General features: G+C 36.8%; 1 protein-coding gene across 2 annotated transcripts in view; it reads left to right on the top strand.

Annotated features, from left to right (window-relative positions):
- The window catches only part of LONP2 (lon peptidase 2, peroxisomal), a gene marked incomplete at both ends in the record, with an annotated part of 80,825 nt that overhangs the window by 38,913 nt on the left and 26,247 nt on the right, over positions 1–15,665 (top strand). For both annotated transcript variants that reach the window (XM_084257657.1, XM_084257656.1), the window contains 3 exons: positions 371–521; positions 3,066–3,192; positions 6,607–6,740. In XM_084257657.1, the coding sequence (XP_084113783.1) occupies positions 371–521; positions 3,066–3,192; positions 6,607–6,740 (412 nt within the window). The remainder of the gene's footprint in view (positions 1–370; positions 522–3,065; positions 3,193–6,606; positions 6,741–15,665) is intronic.

Genomic DNA, 15,665 nt, shown 5'->3' with positions numbered 1-15,665 from the left:
CCCATGGTAGTTAATATGGGGTGTGTTGCCAGGATAGAAACTGGTTCTGCAGGATAAGTTACTTTTTTATGGCCACAGATGAGTCATTAATAAACAGAATTAAGAACAGAGCTTAAAAGGGTAATTTTTGCTTATTTGTGCTTTTCTGTATTTAAAAAGATTTGACAATGAACATGTTTTTTGTTATTTTTGAAGTATTTAGAATGTGGGGAATACGAAGAATGATATTTAGATGATAGTGTTAGCCCCATATTCCCCAAGCTAACTATATTAAGCAAAAATAATCTTGCTCTAATACATGATGTGTGTTTTGACACAGCTCTCTATCTGAACTACTGAATTTGTTTAAATGTTTATTTTTCTCCCATAGGTGTTGGATCCTGAACAAAACCATAACTTCACAGATCATTATCTAAATGTGGCCTTTGATCTTTCCCAAGTTCTTTTTATAGCAACTGCCAACACCACTGCCACTATTCCACCTGCCTTGTTGGACAGAATGGAGGTCATTCAGGTGCCAGGTACTTGCATCATAAAATATTTACTGGATAATTCTTGCCTTTCTGGGCATAACCTTTCAAAATTGCTCATACTGTGGAGTTTTGAGTGAAAAAGTTAATATGCCAGTTTATAATTTTCAAAAGTCCTGAGTCTGGAATATAAACCATCTTGTACATGTAGATTCAAAGTGTGGAACAGCAAACTTTTCTAAAGCAATGTTTAGCATTCCTAGTCCAAAAAAATAATCTATGACACATAAAAACTACAATAGCACCAACCTATAGTAAAAGCAGGAGTGAGATGATAACTAGGGAAGGCACGTGCCAGGGCCACCCTACCATTCAAGGCCAGCTGCCTCTAGAATGGCTCTCACAACACGGTGAATGCTACTTAGGCTTTTCACCTTTTATCCTAACAACAAGCATCTTGTTCCTATTTCTTAATTAGTGAAAACAAGTACTAGCATAGGTCTTTCATAAAAGTGAGAACTTTCGTAGCTTCAAACTTTCAAAAAGTGGAGGGATACTCAAGAGTATTTTTTGTAAGACATCAAGAATAAATTTTGTTTAACACTTCCAAATTTAACATAAAGAATGATTATTTTTCTGGAAAAGGAGATACTGTTCTTTGAAGCAGTTTCTAAGTTATAGAAAAAGTTATTTCTTCAGAGTGCCTAAAAACCAAAAATAGATCTTCCTATGGTCAAATTGGCTGCCAGTTTATCAGATTTTGATGTTTTTAACCCTCTACAGAGGAGTATAATTATTCTTTTAAGAGGTAGTTTCTAAAGAGTAACTGAAGTTTATCTTTATTATCTTTGGCTTCCCTTTTCTTTTTAGTTGGATCTGTCAGATAGTTGCCTGTTTTTTTTGGTGGTCTTCTCCTTTCACTGGGGTATGCAAAATATAGTCTTTTAGTTACTAACAATAAATAAATCCCAGTGCTTTCACCTTATTTTAATTGCTCAGAATTATTTTTCTTCTTACAGAGGTCAAATATCAGTGGGAATTTTTTTTTTTTAATTGATGAAGATTTTTTATTTTCTTACGTTGTTATTCATTTTTGTACATTATTTGATTTCTCTGCTCAGGTATTATAGGGTAAATAGAAATAGTCAGGTTTTTCCACCCACCTGCCATTGGCATCTGTGGTCTTACATGCATGCCTGATGGCGGACACCTGGAGTAGGGTGTGGGTGAGCATGAGTGGGCAAGCGTAAGTGGGCGCCCCTGGGCTGAGAGACCGGGCATATAAGGGTGGCGTCATGGGAACGCCAGGGGTAGAAGTAGCAGCAGCGGTAGCAGGAAAACAGAGATCATGAGAGAACGCCAGAGAGCCTAGAGAGAGTAAAGACTTGCCAGGGGACCCCGGCCCCCCTGCCTGCTGTGTACCTGGTTGCCACACTACAAATGATGAAAAAAGCTCAATAAAAGCCTCAAAAAGCCACCAAGGGCTCCAGGACTCTCCTTTACCCATTTGCCCTGATCATAGAGATCCTGCTCTGTGCCTTGCTGGCCCTACACAGGTGTAGTCCCCATAAGGCTCCCACCCCCACATCACCAGTGAACCCTTACCATAGTCCCTTGTGTTCTTCCCTCCCCTGTTTTAACCTTCCTCCTCCTCCCCTTCTGTTTGCCTCAGATCTATTGTTTGCAAGTTTTGTCTTTTCTTTTTTGACCCTTTGTTCAATTTCCCTATATTCCTTCTAGAAGTGAAACCATCTGATACTTGTCTTCTTCCTTCTGACTTATTTCACTGAACATAATCAATGGGAACTTGTTAAAATGAAAAATAGAGTAGAATCTAAACTTTTATATTCTCGATACACTTATTTCCTGGCTCAGTATTACCTAAAATATATATCCACTATTAAGTGAATAATAGTTGGATTTCTTAGCATCTGAGCCCTGTTTTAAAATATGGTGGAGTAAAAAAATCACTGTACATACTTACAAGGTTAAAGTAAGAAATATAGCCAATTCCTAGGAAAACTCCGAATTAAGGCAGAAAATCTGTAAGATATAGTAATGTGGAGTCAAGTAGTCCCCATGAGATGCCACCTTCTTTCTGTGGCTGTGGTTATCCTATTGTCTAGTTTTTGTGATGTTTTTTACTACCTGTTCCTATTCAAAAGATGTCTTATCAACTCATCTTTTAATTTTGCTTGTTAGATGGAAAGGCAGCAGTTAATTTAGGAGGAATTTTGTCTTACAGGTTATAAACACAGGATGTATTGTTTTCCTATTAAATAATAAAATTTCAGAACATTTGAGTTAGGGGGATAATTATCTCTAAGTTTTTCCTCTTTGAGAGATAGTGATTTAACCAAAATGATTTCAAGGACTGCTTGATAAATGCTCTTTTTGGTTTGTAGAAATGTTGGAAAGTTTAACGATTATTGCTTGGGATTTAAATTTCTTTTTTCTGGTTTTAATCTTAGTTGAAGTCTTACTTGAATTTATTCTAAATCCAAGATCAGTTGAGTTTGCATTTGATTGATTAAAAAAGCATAAGACCATGGAAGCCCTGTAAGTAATTACAAAACAAGATCACTTTATTTCCAGGGTATACACAAGAGGAGAAGATAGAAATCGCCCACAGGCACTTGATCCCAAAGCAACTGGAACAGCATGGGCTGACTCCGCAGCAGATTCAGATCCCTCAGGTTACGACCCTTGACATCATCACCAGGTGAGTCAGCTGTCCTGAGGCTTCATTAATGTTCAAGTCTGAAAAGAACATTATTTTACTGGTAACTCATAGCACACAGTTCTCACCAACAGATTCCCAGCAAGCATTTCTATAACTATTGATTTATACAAGGCTCTGTATAAGGTGGAAATTCAGTGGGAAATTCATTTATATTTAAGGATTTCAGTTGAGCCAGAATTTCAGCTTTTCCACAAAAACATAAGGGATTGATTTGATAAATTACAAACCATGAACAGAAAATATTGGATACCTTTTATGTCTAGTATCTTGAAAGTTCTTGAATTCTTTTAATAAGTGAGATGCTACTTTCACATCTGTTTTAAGTTACTAGATTTTCTTCTTTTGGAGGGATGTTTTAAATCCTTAAGAGTTTTCATCATTGGAATTAATAATGGAACAATAGAAAAGGTGCTTTCCCAAGCTAGTTACTAAGTGCTTCTACCTGTGGCAAACAGCAATAAATTATTATGGTAGAGTTTTGCTTAGTCTAATTTATAGATTGCATGTTTGAATGGAAAATATACCCTGTTGAGAATTTATATCTACAATAACCTCTTAAGTCTTCCTGGCTCAGTATTACAGATCCATTGCATCATCTGGCAAATTGTGTTAGACTGCCAAGCACTCCTCAGACAGCCTCTGCCAGTAACTGCTGTTTTTCAAGAGATGTGAAGTATCTCTCCGTTTTGAACTTTGACTCGGTTTGGCTGGTCAGACTGTTTCTTGAGATAAGCCAACCTCCTTATGAAAGGAAGTCTATTTAAATTTATATATAAAGCAGTAAAACTAAATCTGACCTGGGAGTTCCTTTTCGTAACTTGTGATTTATTATGTGGATAATGCCATGAGAAATAAATTAGGTGATTTATATTCCAAAATTTTCCAACAATATCATTATTCCAGATAACACCCAGGATACCTTTGGGTAACTTTCAACAAGTCATTTAATCTTTTTGATAACTTCTGTGTCTGTAAAATATGAGTGATAGAGAAAATTATTCATAGCTTATTTGAATCTGAATAATTACGACCCCAAAGAGTAATCTTTATTTGTATTTCTCATTTTTTGCCTGCAGAACTATATCTTTTTAATATACTTGTTAGCTCAAAACATTAGATATTAAGAACTATGTACATTAAGAAATTTCTCTGAGTAATTTTTATATTTTTTATACCATCACATATATTTGCTATTCAAGGCAAGAATTAGACAGTTAATGAGTTACTGAATTTAGAACCTGGTTTTTCTCTTTTGATAAATTTCATCTTTCAGTGTTCATAACCATAGGCCCATAATGTTCATGATGAGAGAATCTTACATGTCATCTAGTCCTATTTATCTTCCAGCAGAACTAGCTTGGTTGAATTCTTTCAGTGCTGTAGTGCTTCCTGAAAACTGCTCCTTGGTGAATGAATGTAATTGTTATAAAATAATCTTTATATTCACCTCCCCTTTAATTTTCTAGCCTGTCTCATGGGAACACCTGGAATCCAGGTATAAGTCCTTCCTTTAAGCAGTCCTTCTGACATTAAGAAAAAATGCTGTCAGATCCACATACCATGAATGTTCGCTTCTTCAGGCTAAGCATGCCTGTTCTCTTACCATTTCCTCCTGACCCACTTTTAAGACTTTGCCTTCCTGATTAGTTGTCTCCTGAATGATTCCTTTGGTGTCAATTTTCCTTTTTAAAATTAAATACCCGGAGTGGAACTTAGCATTTCAGGTGGTAGAGCCTAAATAGTTCATAGTATAAGACCACTGATATTCTTTATTCTGACTATATTATTTTATGAGTATATCTCAAGGTTCTTTGTTTTGTTTTTTTTTTTAGGTTATTCTTACCTTTTACCTTTTGCATTTATAGTTCCCTAACATCTTTAGTTCTTTTTCATAGGAATTTCTGCTAAGCTTTTTCTATCCCAATCTGTATTTAGAGTTGGTTTTTTTTAAAACCCAAGTGTAAAAAGTTTGCAGTAATGGATATTTTATTATTTGCCTCAGCTACCCTGGCAGCAAATTGATTTTTTTTTTCATCTTATCAAGTATTTTAGTATGTCCCCTGAAAATCAGCATACATACCATCTTCGTGTTCAGGTCATTCATAAGAAACATCAACCAACTTTTGTTTGACACTGGTGATTCTTCCCTTTTTAGTTTAAAATACTACAGAATAGTGGTTTTCTTTTCAGTCAGCAGTTAATGTTATACCATGTGCATTAGTTTCTAGCCCATTATTGTTCTAAACACTTTTAAAAAAGAAAACGTATTTTGTTGTCATCTTTATTATTTTTGGCAAGCTTCAGTTCATTCTGAACTTCCTAATAACCATTTCTGTACATCCATCCCATTCCCTTGCAAACCTCCTCAATCCCTTTTCTTTCATCTTTTGTCCAGGCTCTTTAATCTGAGTTGATCATATCGTTGTCTGGAAAGCTAAATTAGGTTTTTATTTTTGTTTTTGCATGTTGATTTATTTATTTTTAAGATGCCTCCCTCTTGTTTTCCTTACTAAAATTATATGCAAATGCATATATGGACTTTATTCTTATATTTTCCTATCCCTTTGATTGAAATAAGTTTTACTTTAAAGTGTTTAGCCAAAAACTATTATTTGTCTTTTCTCAGAACTTTAAAAATCTGCATCCTTAAACTCTAGAATATGTCTAGTCACATCCAGGTTTTCACATAAAACTACAGTCTGTACCTGATGCTGCCTGTTCTAATCCTTCCAAAATTGGCTGGTCAGAAATGGTTCTACTATGTAATAGTTCATAAAGTGGCTGATGAAATTTGACTAAATTTTTTAAGACAGTTTTTCTTAACTGCACTGAGTTTTCCTCTAAAATCATAGTGCTTGCATTATTAACATACTTTTCCTTTAGAAGTCTCTACAGAAAAAATACTGAATAGAGGTGATGAGCACTGTTCCTAGTAAAAACTGGATTTCTGTTTCAGATTATTTTTTGCTTCAGTTGGGAAAAAGCTCTATTTTTCTGATTCTTTCAACAATGTGGGAAGTATAATAAATTTATGTAGAACACTCTGACCAGTTTAAGGATGCTCTTAGATGCATCATCAAGGAGTAAATGTTTCATGTGTTGCCAGATGTACTTCCTATGAATTGAAGAACCAAACATTTACTTTTTAAGTATAGGGTAATAGTTCAAGATAATCTACATGAAGGGAAAAGTTGTAGCTGAAAATATGTCTGAATGTTTAAGAAAAAACACTAATGAAGAATTTTCAAATGTTGAAGAAATTGGTACTCTAGAAAATGGACTTAACTTTTAAATTATGTACACTGGTTTTTTAGCATAAATGTTAACGACATTACTTCTCTATTTTTATAGGTGGGATTTAGCCAAAAGTAAAATATTTTTCTCTGATGACAGGTACACCAGAGAGGCCGGGGTTCGTTCTCTGGATAGGAAGTTTGGTGCCATTTGCCGAGCGGTGGCTGTGAAGGTGGCAGAAGGACAGCACAAAGAAGCCAAACTGGACCGTTCTGATGCGACTGAGGGAGAAGGTCTGTGCCCTTGCTCTGATGTTCTTGGGTGGGCAGCTAGGAGGGAGTGGTTAAAAATGCCTGGTTTTGGAGAGGCCGTCTTGGGTCTCCCGCAGCAGCAGCACATGCCACTCCGCTTCATTGCAACCAGTGATCAAGTAATGACTTAATGTTTGGTAGATTTTATTAAGAGGATTCTCTCCTACAAATAGCACAGCATTTTAGATGGAATAATACTCAGTGCTTTAAGGATATACTGAGTTTAGGATATACTGTAAATCAGTTTATAAGGATATATTATAAATCAGTTTCTCCTGATTTATAGTGAATATTGATGAGTATATTTACATATTTTATGTATGGGTTCAGGTATTGTTCTTTTATTTTCCCTTCTGATCCAGGGTGTTATTCTTTTTTTTTTTTTTTAAGATTTATTTATGCATACAAGAACTGGGATACAGAGATGCAGGGGGAGGGGGTGAGAGGATTCACCAGAGACAGAGTGGGGAACAGAACAGGCAGACTGACTGAAATACACTGCTGAGGGGAGCAGTGGGCCAGACAGGAGATGTCTGCTATGCCATGTGGGTAGCTCCCTGGCCGGCGGGAATCGAACTCCTGTTGTGGAGGCTGCAGATTGCTTCATAGTGCGGTGCTTAACCCCTTGCACCACCAGGGAGACCCCAGGGTGTTATTCTTTCAGTATTTTATAGTATGGAAAGTCATCACAACGGTTGAAAATCCAAGTTGTCCATGTACAACCAGGGTAGATCTTTGAACTCTGGAATAGCTTCATATGTAATCGTTTGTTTTCTTTAATGAGTATACATTTAAATTATAGCTTCAGTTATTTTTTTCTGTAAAAAAGTAATTGTGGAGGTGGTAACAGGAAAGGTAAGGGGAGGGTTTTATTGCCAGATGTGGATGTTTGCTTAGTACCCAGTTAGAATGTTTTAAGTTCTTGCTCCAGACCTGTGTGGGGTCAGTTCTTCATATCACGCTGCTGCAGTTACCAGAATGTGCTTTAACAACCCTGACTTCAGCAGTAGGGAATTAAAAATACTGTCCATAGTAAGGAGATGCTCTATCATTTCCAAAACTCTTTCTAGAAAGGAGTCTGATGAAATTTTTTTGGAGAACCACAATGTGCGCTAGGCTTAGTGGAACAGATGCTTCTTTTTTTCTCAGTTTGCTAAGCACAGTGCATTTTACAGTGGTAGCACCAAAAGAGTAGACTTTAACATAATCCTCATATTTCCATTATGATGCTTCAGCCTTGCTCCTATTGTGCCCTGCAGCTCACTGGTTCATTTTCTCCAAAGAGTAAATCTTTCGTCATCTGTTGAATTAGAGCCTGACCATGTTCTCACTATGTGGAATAGTGATAGAAATCTTAGGCTCTAATTGGTTCTTACCCAAACATTAAAATTATTTGTCTTTAGTCCTAATCCTTGCCCATACTTTCAGGCGTCCCTTGAATTCCTGAGTCTTTGTAGGAGTTTAGAGCTAACCCTTCTCCCACAGACATTAAAGCTTCCACCTTCTCTAACCTGTGTAAACTTGCTTCTCCTTATCCATCCACTTTGTTTTTCAAAATGTCAGCATCTCTTATCAGCTGTTGTCTTCTTTCTCATTCTTTTTATTCTTGTGGGATTATCCTTTTTTCTGAATTGACATTTTAAAGGGGTTTAGAAAATTTAAAGTTTTTTTAATATATAAATATTACAAATTTAAAAATAAAAATTATTAAAAATATTTATGTAAATATTTTTGAAATACATGTTTTAAAGAAAAACAAATATTCTGACCACCATTTTTAAAAATCTGATTGCTTTAAAATGAAGTCATTCTTGATTTCCCATTGTTTAGGAGTACAGCTTCACACCTTGATAAAAATCTGAGTTTTTAAAATATCCCTTAAGTGAGTTGATAAGCCTGTCATGGATGGAGTCATTGGCGTAGCTGATAGTGACAGTGGAGAGCCGACATATGGCGTCCCTTTCCAAATGTAAGACCTAGGTCCTTCTGAATTTCCCCTTTTATTCTGAACAATACTCCCTTTGTGTTGTGCCTTCAAACAGCTGAGCCTGTGTCTTTTTTTCTTGTCTGCGATACAATAGAAAGTCAGAGTGAAATGAGTTTATCTAGTTAACACATTCTGAAAATTGTATTTGGGATTTAGATGGAATTTATAATTATATAGTCATAGGAACTTAATGTCAAAGGAAACTGTATATAATTCTTAATGTTTATAGATACTTCCATTAATGCGTTTCTAATAATGTCTGTGATCCTATTTGCTATCTAAAGATAACCCAGAAATCTTCAATAACTTGTTTAAACAGCTTATGAATGGTGTGAGCAAGGACTGTCAAGGAAACATTAATTTGGATTTTTTTTAATCCATGATTCACAAAACAAATCTAAATAATAACATAGCTAAGCAGATTTAGGTAGTTAAGATAATATATCTTAGACATCCAGATGAATAAATAACTAGGATAAGTACTTGTCTCTTGATGATGATTTTGTTTGTAGTTTTTATTAAAAGCTTGAGAACTCTAAGATGGTTCTAATATTGTAAGATATTAGATATAGTGAGTTACTGTAAATGCCTCCAAATTTTAGTGAGCTAATTAATTATAAAGTTTCCTGACTTGGTGTTTACGGTCTCAACTGAGCCAAAAGAAAAATTTCTACAAAAAAATCTATGTTAAATTTTCATGCCACAGAAAGTTCAGATGGTTAGCAACTGATCACATTAAGAAATAAATTATTTAAAATTAAAGTATAAAATAAAAGTTGATTTAAGTAATGCAATGAGGGAGTTATTTTGAATGTTAAAAAATTTTGCTGTTCATAGAGTTACTGCCAGGAAGAAAAGTAATTTCAGGCCACAAGCTTCAAAACAAGCAAAAACCTCCAACATGTTGGACAAACTTCCTGGAGCAGGCCCAGAAACACTGGTCTGTAAACAACTATCTTTGTATCTGTGAGGTCCTAACTGTTTGTTAAGCAGAGCAAATAATAACAAAGTTTAAAAGGCAGGTGAAATTTAGTAGTTGATCTATTTTAGAGGAGTTGATCCATGTTACCGATAAAGTATGGGAATTACTTCATAAAAGCAATACTGCCCGTATTTCTGTATGTTGCTGGTGTGCTCTGAATTGCCCTTTTCCTTTCTATTAGTGGAATTTGAGAGATAAAAGTATGTGGCTGTTCAGTTTTTTGTTTTTTGTTTTTTTTTAAGAGTAGACAGTAGTTTATTGTGAGTGTCCCCTCCCTGCCCTTGAAGTCTCTAGGTAACCTTTTCCACTTAAAGATATTAGGTGCTAGCCCCAGAAAGATGGGTGGGGGTGAGGCATAGCACACAGCTTGATGAGGCTTATGGGGTCATGGTGCAATCCTCCTCATACCGCATGAACTCAGCCGGCAGATTCAGCCCCTCGTGTAGTCCCTTCAGTTGAGCCAAATTCTCGGCCTCCTTCTGCCACCAGTTCTCCTGTAAGATTTAGTGCTGTTCCAGAGATGTCTGCTGCAGCCAGCTGCCTTTGTTGTTCTGGATTTAAGTCCCAATCTGGACTAAGGTCCCCAGAAAGATCAAAGCAATCATCCTGGATCTGGAAGAACATCTCTAGCAGGTCTCCCATGTACGTGGCAGCAGCTATCAGAAGGTAGGAGTAGAAAGCAGCCTTGTACTTGGCGATATTTTTTTACCTCTTTTCAGTGAACCTGCCAAGATATATATTGCTATGGGGGACTGAGATGAAGTTCAGGGTCTATCTCATCTCATTCTGATAGGAACTCTGCAGTGAGCTCAGTCAAGTTCAGGTAATAGGGCTATTCCTGGCAGTAGAGTTTCAGCAGGCAGTAGATACATCATTCCAGAAGCATAGCATCATTGATGGCATCCAAACCTGTGCTCAGCTTCTGATATCAGTAGGGTGGCTGTATGATGAATCCATGTCATCCGACACCAGGGAGAAAGCCTGGATCAGCTCCACACACCAGGCTCCAGCCAGGGCCCGGGGAGACTCGGAATCCTGCTTCCTCAGCTCTACCAGCTTCTGGAATGCTGTCAGCACCATCAAACCCCAATGGTACTTGCTTCCAATAGCATGTACTCCGGGGTGACCTTGAGTCTGGCATTTGCATCTCCTGCCACTGGGTGCCTCGGTCAGCAGTGCCTTGGCAGTCTGGGAGAAGTGTCATGAAATCCTGTTTTTTTCTGGGCATAAACTTGCAGTTTCTTGTCTCTGTTCATTCTGAGGGAGGAGTAATCCATTCTGGATGTCTACTCTGCCTTTTTGCCTGCTTTCAGCCAAGGACACAAATGTTCCATGTGTTCAATTTTTTGTACTTGGGTGTGTCTCTGTAAAGTTAGACAAATGTCCATTGTTAAGTACTGCTTAATATCTTAAGGTTTTTCTTCAAAAGTTACCCTCAGCAAAGAAGGATTTGTATCATAATCAGTCCTTGCAATATCTCAGAATATGGAGCACTCTGAATTATTACGAAGTACTTATTAGAGAAGCTGTATTAAATCTAATGAAACTCAAGATGTTAGTTTCCTCTTACTCTCATAGAAGTCACCTGAAAAATCGCTTAAAAGGAAAGAGACAAAATGAATGTAGGTTTAACAGTTACTTAAGTAAGCTTTTTAAATATCACTTGAAGGAGTACCGAAAGTGATTGTTGTGGAGATTCCTGATATACACTTACAGGAAAAATTAATTAAAATAGCACACTGAATGAATAGGGACATTGGGTGTGGGACATTATTTATGACAGCATCATAAACAATAATTAAAGAATTATTATACCTCAGATAATCTTGATATAAGTAATATAAGTTCTCCAGTTTTATTGTTCAAGATTGTTTTATTGCTTTTGCTATTGTAGGTCCTTCAAATATCCATATAAATTTTAAGAATCAGCTTTTCAGTTTCTACAAAGAAATGAGACCTAATAACATTTATTATTAAAAAGAAAAAAGACTGAATTGTTGGAGAGGTTTTAAAATGCTTGGGCATAGAATCTGATGTTAACAATTTCATATTAAATGTGCATATATTCTTTAAAAAAATAAATTAATTAAAAATTAAAAAAATAAATAAAATTGAAAAAAAAAAAAAAAAGAAATGAGACCTGATTATTTTTGTTGTTGATTGTATTGAATCCGAAACAGTTAACAAGTAAGTTAGTTTTCAGTAGTGAACGTGCATATTTTTCCTTTAGATATATTCCTAGTTATTTAATCTTTGTGTATGTATGATTGTGTCTTATTGTAGATGATATTTTTATTTTCTAATTTTTTTTGCTATCTGGAAATACTAATTGATCTGTATCCAGCAAACTTACCAAATTGACTGTTTAATTCTAACTATAGATTCTTTCGGGTTTTTTTCATCCACCATCAGTCTTCACAAATGCAAATAATGTCCATTTTTCTTCTTCTTTTCATTTAACTTCTTCCCTAAAGCACTAGCTAGAACATCCAGAAAAACACTGAAAAGAAACAGTGATAGCAAAATGGGTAGAAAAAAGGGCTTGAAGAAATTGCCAGGCTGCAGAGACTTTGTTTTGTGCCTATGGAGCACCATTCTTTGCCTACTTGACTATTAAAGAAATCTCAGCTGAGTGGGAATCTCAGTAGTGGTCTAGTTTGACTCTGATTTGTCTCACAAGTCCCTTCACACTCTTCCCCCAGTAAACATCACGCATTGCCTGTTTGACTGTTAATGGATACATCTTTATAAACTCGCCTATTTCCCAGTGCATGGGAAAATAAAATCCCTAAATTGGAAAAAGAGCCAAGCGGTTGGGTAGGATGAGTCATAACCAATAGGATTTGATGTCAGTGAAACCTGCCTCGCCCCCTGTGATAGATTTCCTGGGGCTCCTGCTGACCACAAAGCATTCGTGGCCAACTGGACCACAAATCTGTGACAATTTCTGTAGTTCATTCTGGATCTCACTCTGAGCTGTGTTGTTTCTCTGGTGTGTTTACCTTACATCGGACAGTGAAATCAAGCTAATATAGCAGAAGAAGGTATATGTAATATCTTTTTTTTTTTGGTGGGGGGGGGGTATGTCATTTGCACACAACTTCATAGTTAAGTGCATCGCAATAAAATACTTGAATTTTACAGCACTAGTTCTCCTGATTCATTAACTTTAATTCTCCCAGTTCACCACATTCCTGACTATTGGCAAGAATACGTTGGGTGGAGGAAAGTTATCCTGCCACTTGCCTGATCTACTTAGTACCAAGAGTCAGTGTCTTCAGAGTGTGGCTAACCCAGGGGTTCATGTTTGCTCCTTGCCATTGTCATGTGCTAGTCACCTTCCATCCCGCTCATTTTCTAGGCTGGCTTTTCCCTTGGCCTTTCTCAGCTCCATTTCTCCAGAAGGAATCATCTTCTGGTAGGCTGCTCACAGGGGTCTTTGTTGTGGCTTCCTGCCATTGACTTCCCAGACCCTAAGTGTGCCTTATGATCGTTATTTTAAGTATAGCTCCTTTGTAATCAAAACAGGAAGCTGTTACTTCAGGATAAACAAATGCATTGGATCCTTTCAGTTTTTTTTTAATTAGTCCTATCCAAATCTGAGGCATATCTACTATTATAAACATATTTCCTATATTGGAAAATTTTATATGTAATTTATAAGGAAGTAACCTCCGGGTTTTATATAACTTTCCCTAAATTCTTTTGTCTTTGACTTTTTGGAGCTGTCATCTTGTGAGGCCTCTTTTATCTTTGGATTTTACTTTAGCTCTAATGCTATATGACAGATGACCCCAAAATTTAGCAGATTAAAACATTAAATAAACATTCATCTTCTCACAGTTTCTGTGGACTGAAAATCTAGGACTAAGCTGGTAATTCTGGCTCAAGAGCTCTCTGGGGTTACCGTCAAGTTGTCACTCAACTAAAGTTTCAACTCAGGAAGGATCTACTTCCAAGCTCACTTACCTGCATGTTAGCAGACCTCAGTTCCTTGCAGGCTGTTGGCCCAAGCCTCCAGTTTCTCCTGTTAAGCCTTTCCCTAAGCTCACGACATGGTCTCTGGCTTTTTGCAGAGAGAGAGAGATGTGAAAGGGAGAAACAGAGACTGAGAGGCCAACACAGAGCTATGCTCTTTCATCATTATTACTTCTGCCATTGACTGTGGGTCACACAGAGCAAGCCCTGACAGATGACCCAGCGCTACACAGAGTGAGTGCCCTGTGGGATCCGCAGGGACCATCTTACAGGCCAACTCACACCCAACCTTTGTGTGTGTGTGTGTGTGTGTGTGTGTGTGTGTGTGTGTGTGTGTGTGTGTAAACGAGTCTTGTTTTATTTTTTTTAAATAATAAATTTTACTTTTATATTCCCCATACAATTGCTACCCCCCAATTCTGACCCCAATCCCTCCCCTCCCGCCCCCCACCCCCCAAAAAGTGTCTCTGGTTCATAGTTTTTTGTTGATTTTGATTTTCACTTTCTTATAGTTATTCATTTTCCTGGTCCCTTATTTAAGTTTTCTAGATTCCTGCTATGAGTGAGACCATCTGGTATTTTTCCTTTTCTTTCTGGCTTATTTCGCTGAGCATGATCCCTTCCAGCGCCATCCATGTTGCTGCAAATTGCATGTGTTTATCTTTTTTGAATGCTGAGTAATATTCCATGGTATATAGGTACCACGTCTTCTTGATCCAGTCATCTATTTTTGGGCATTTGGGCTGTTTCCAAAGCTTAGCTATTGTAAATAGTGCTGCTATAAACATAGGGGTGCAGGTGTTCTGTGGAATTGATGTTTCTGTGTCCTTTGGGTAAATACCTAGGAGTGGAATTGCTGGATCATATGGAAGCTCTATGTTTAGTACGTCCAGAAATCTCCACACAGCTCTCCATAGTGGTTGGACCAGTTTGCACTCCCACCAACAGTGCAGAAGAGTTCCTTTTTCTCCACACCCTCGCCAACATTTGTCGTTGCTAGTTTTTTTAATATGTGCCATTCTCACTGGTGTAAGATGGTATCTCATGGTAGTTTTGATTTGCATTTCCCTGATTACAAGTGATGTTGAACATTTTTTCATATGCCTGTTGGCCATTTACACTTCCTCTTCAGAGAAGTTTCTTTTTAGCTCTTCTGCCCATTTTTTGACTGGATTATTTTCTTTGTTGTTGTTGAGTCTCATCAGCTCTTAGTAGATTTTTGTGATCAGTCCTTTATCATTAGTGTTGTGTGCAAAAATGTTCTCCCAGTTGGTGGGGTTTCTCTTTGTTTTTGTTATTGTCTCTTTTGCTGTGCAAAAGCTCTTTAATTTGATGTAGTCCCAGCTGTTTATCTTTGCCTTCACTATCACTGCTTTGGGTGATGTGTCTGTAAAGATGTCTTTGATGTGCATATCACGTAGTGTTTTGCCTATATTTCCTTCTATGTATTTTATGGTTTCAGGTCTTATGTCTAGTTCTTTAATCCATTTTGAGTTGATTTTTGTGTATGGTGTGAGGTAGTGGTCAAGCTTCATTCTTTTGCATGTAGCGACCCAGTTTTCCCGGCACCATTTATTGAACAAACTTTCTTTGCTCCAATGCATAGTCTTTGCTCCTTTGTCAAAGATTAGTTGACCATAAATCTGTGGGTTTATTTCTGGATTTTCTATTCGATTCCATTGGTCTGTGTGTCTGTTCTTGTTCCAATACCATGCAGTTTTGATGATTATGGCTTTGTGGTATAGTTTGAAGTCTGGAAGTGTGATGCCTCCATTCCCTTCTTTTTTTTTTCAGGAGAGCTTTGGCTCTTCGGGGGTTTTTGTGATTCCATATGAATTTCATCAATAATTGTTCTATTTCTTTGAAGAATGACATTGAAATTTTGATTGGAATAGCATTGAATCTGTATATTGCTTTTGGTAGGATGGCCATTTTAATAATGTTTATTCTTCCAATCCAT

Source organism: Talpa europaea, assembly GCF_964194135.1.
Source record: "Talpa europaea genome assembly, chromosome: 16".
In the NCBI taxonomy this organism is placed as follows: Eukaryota; Metazoa; Chordata; class Mammalia; order Eulipotyphla; family Talpidae; genus Talpa; species Talpa europaea.
Note: the sequence above shows the minus strand (reverse complement) of the source record. Positions and strands in the feature narration are given on the sequence as shown.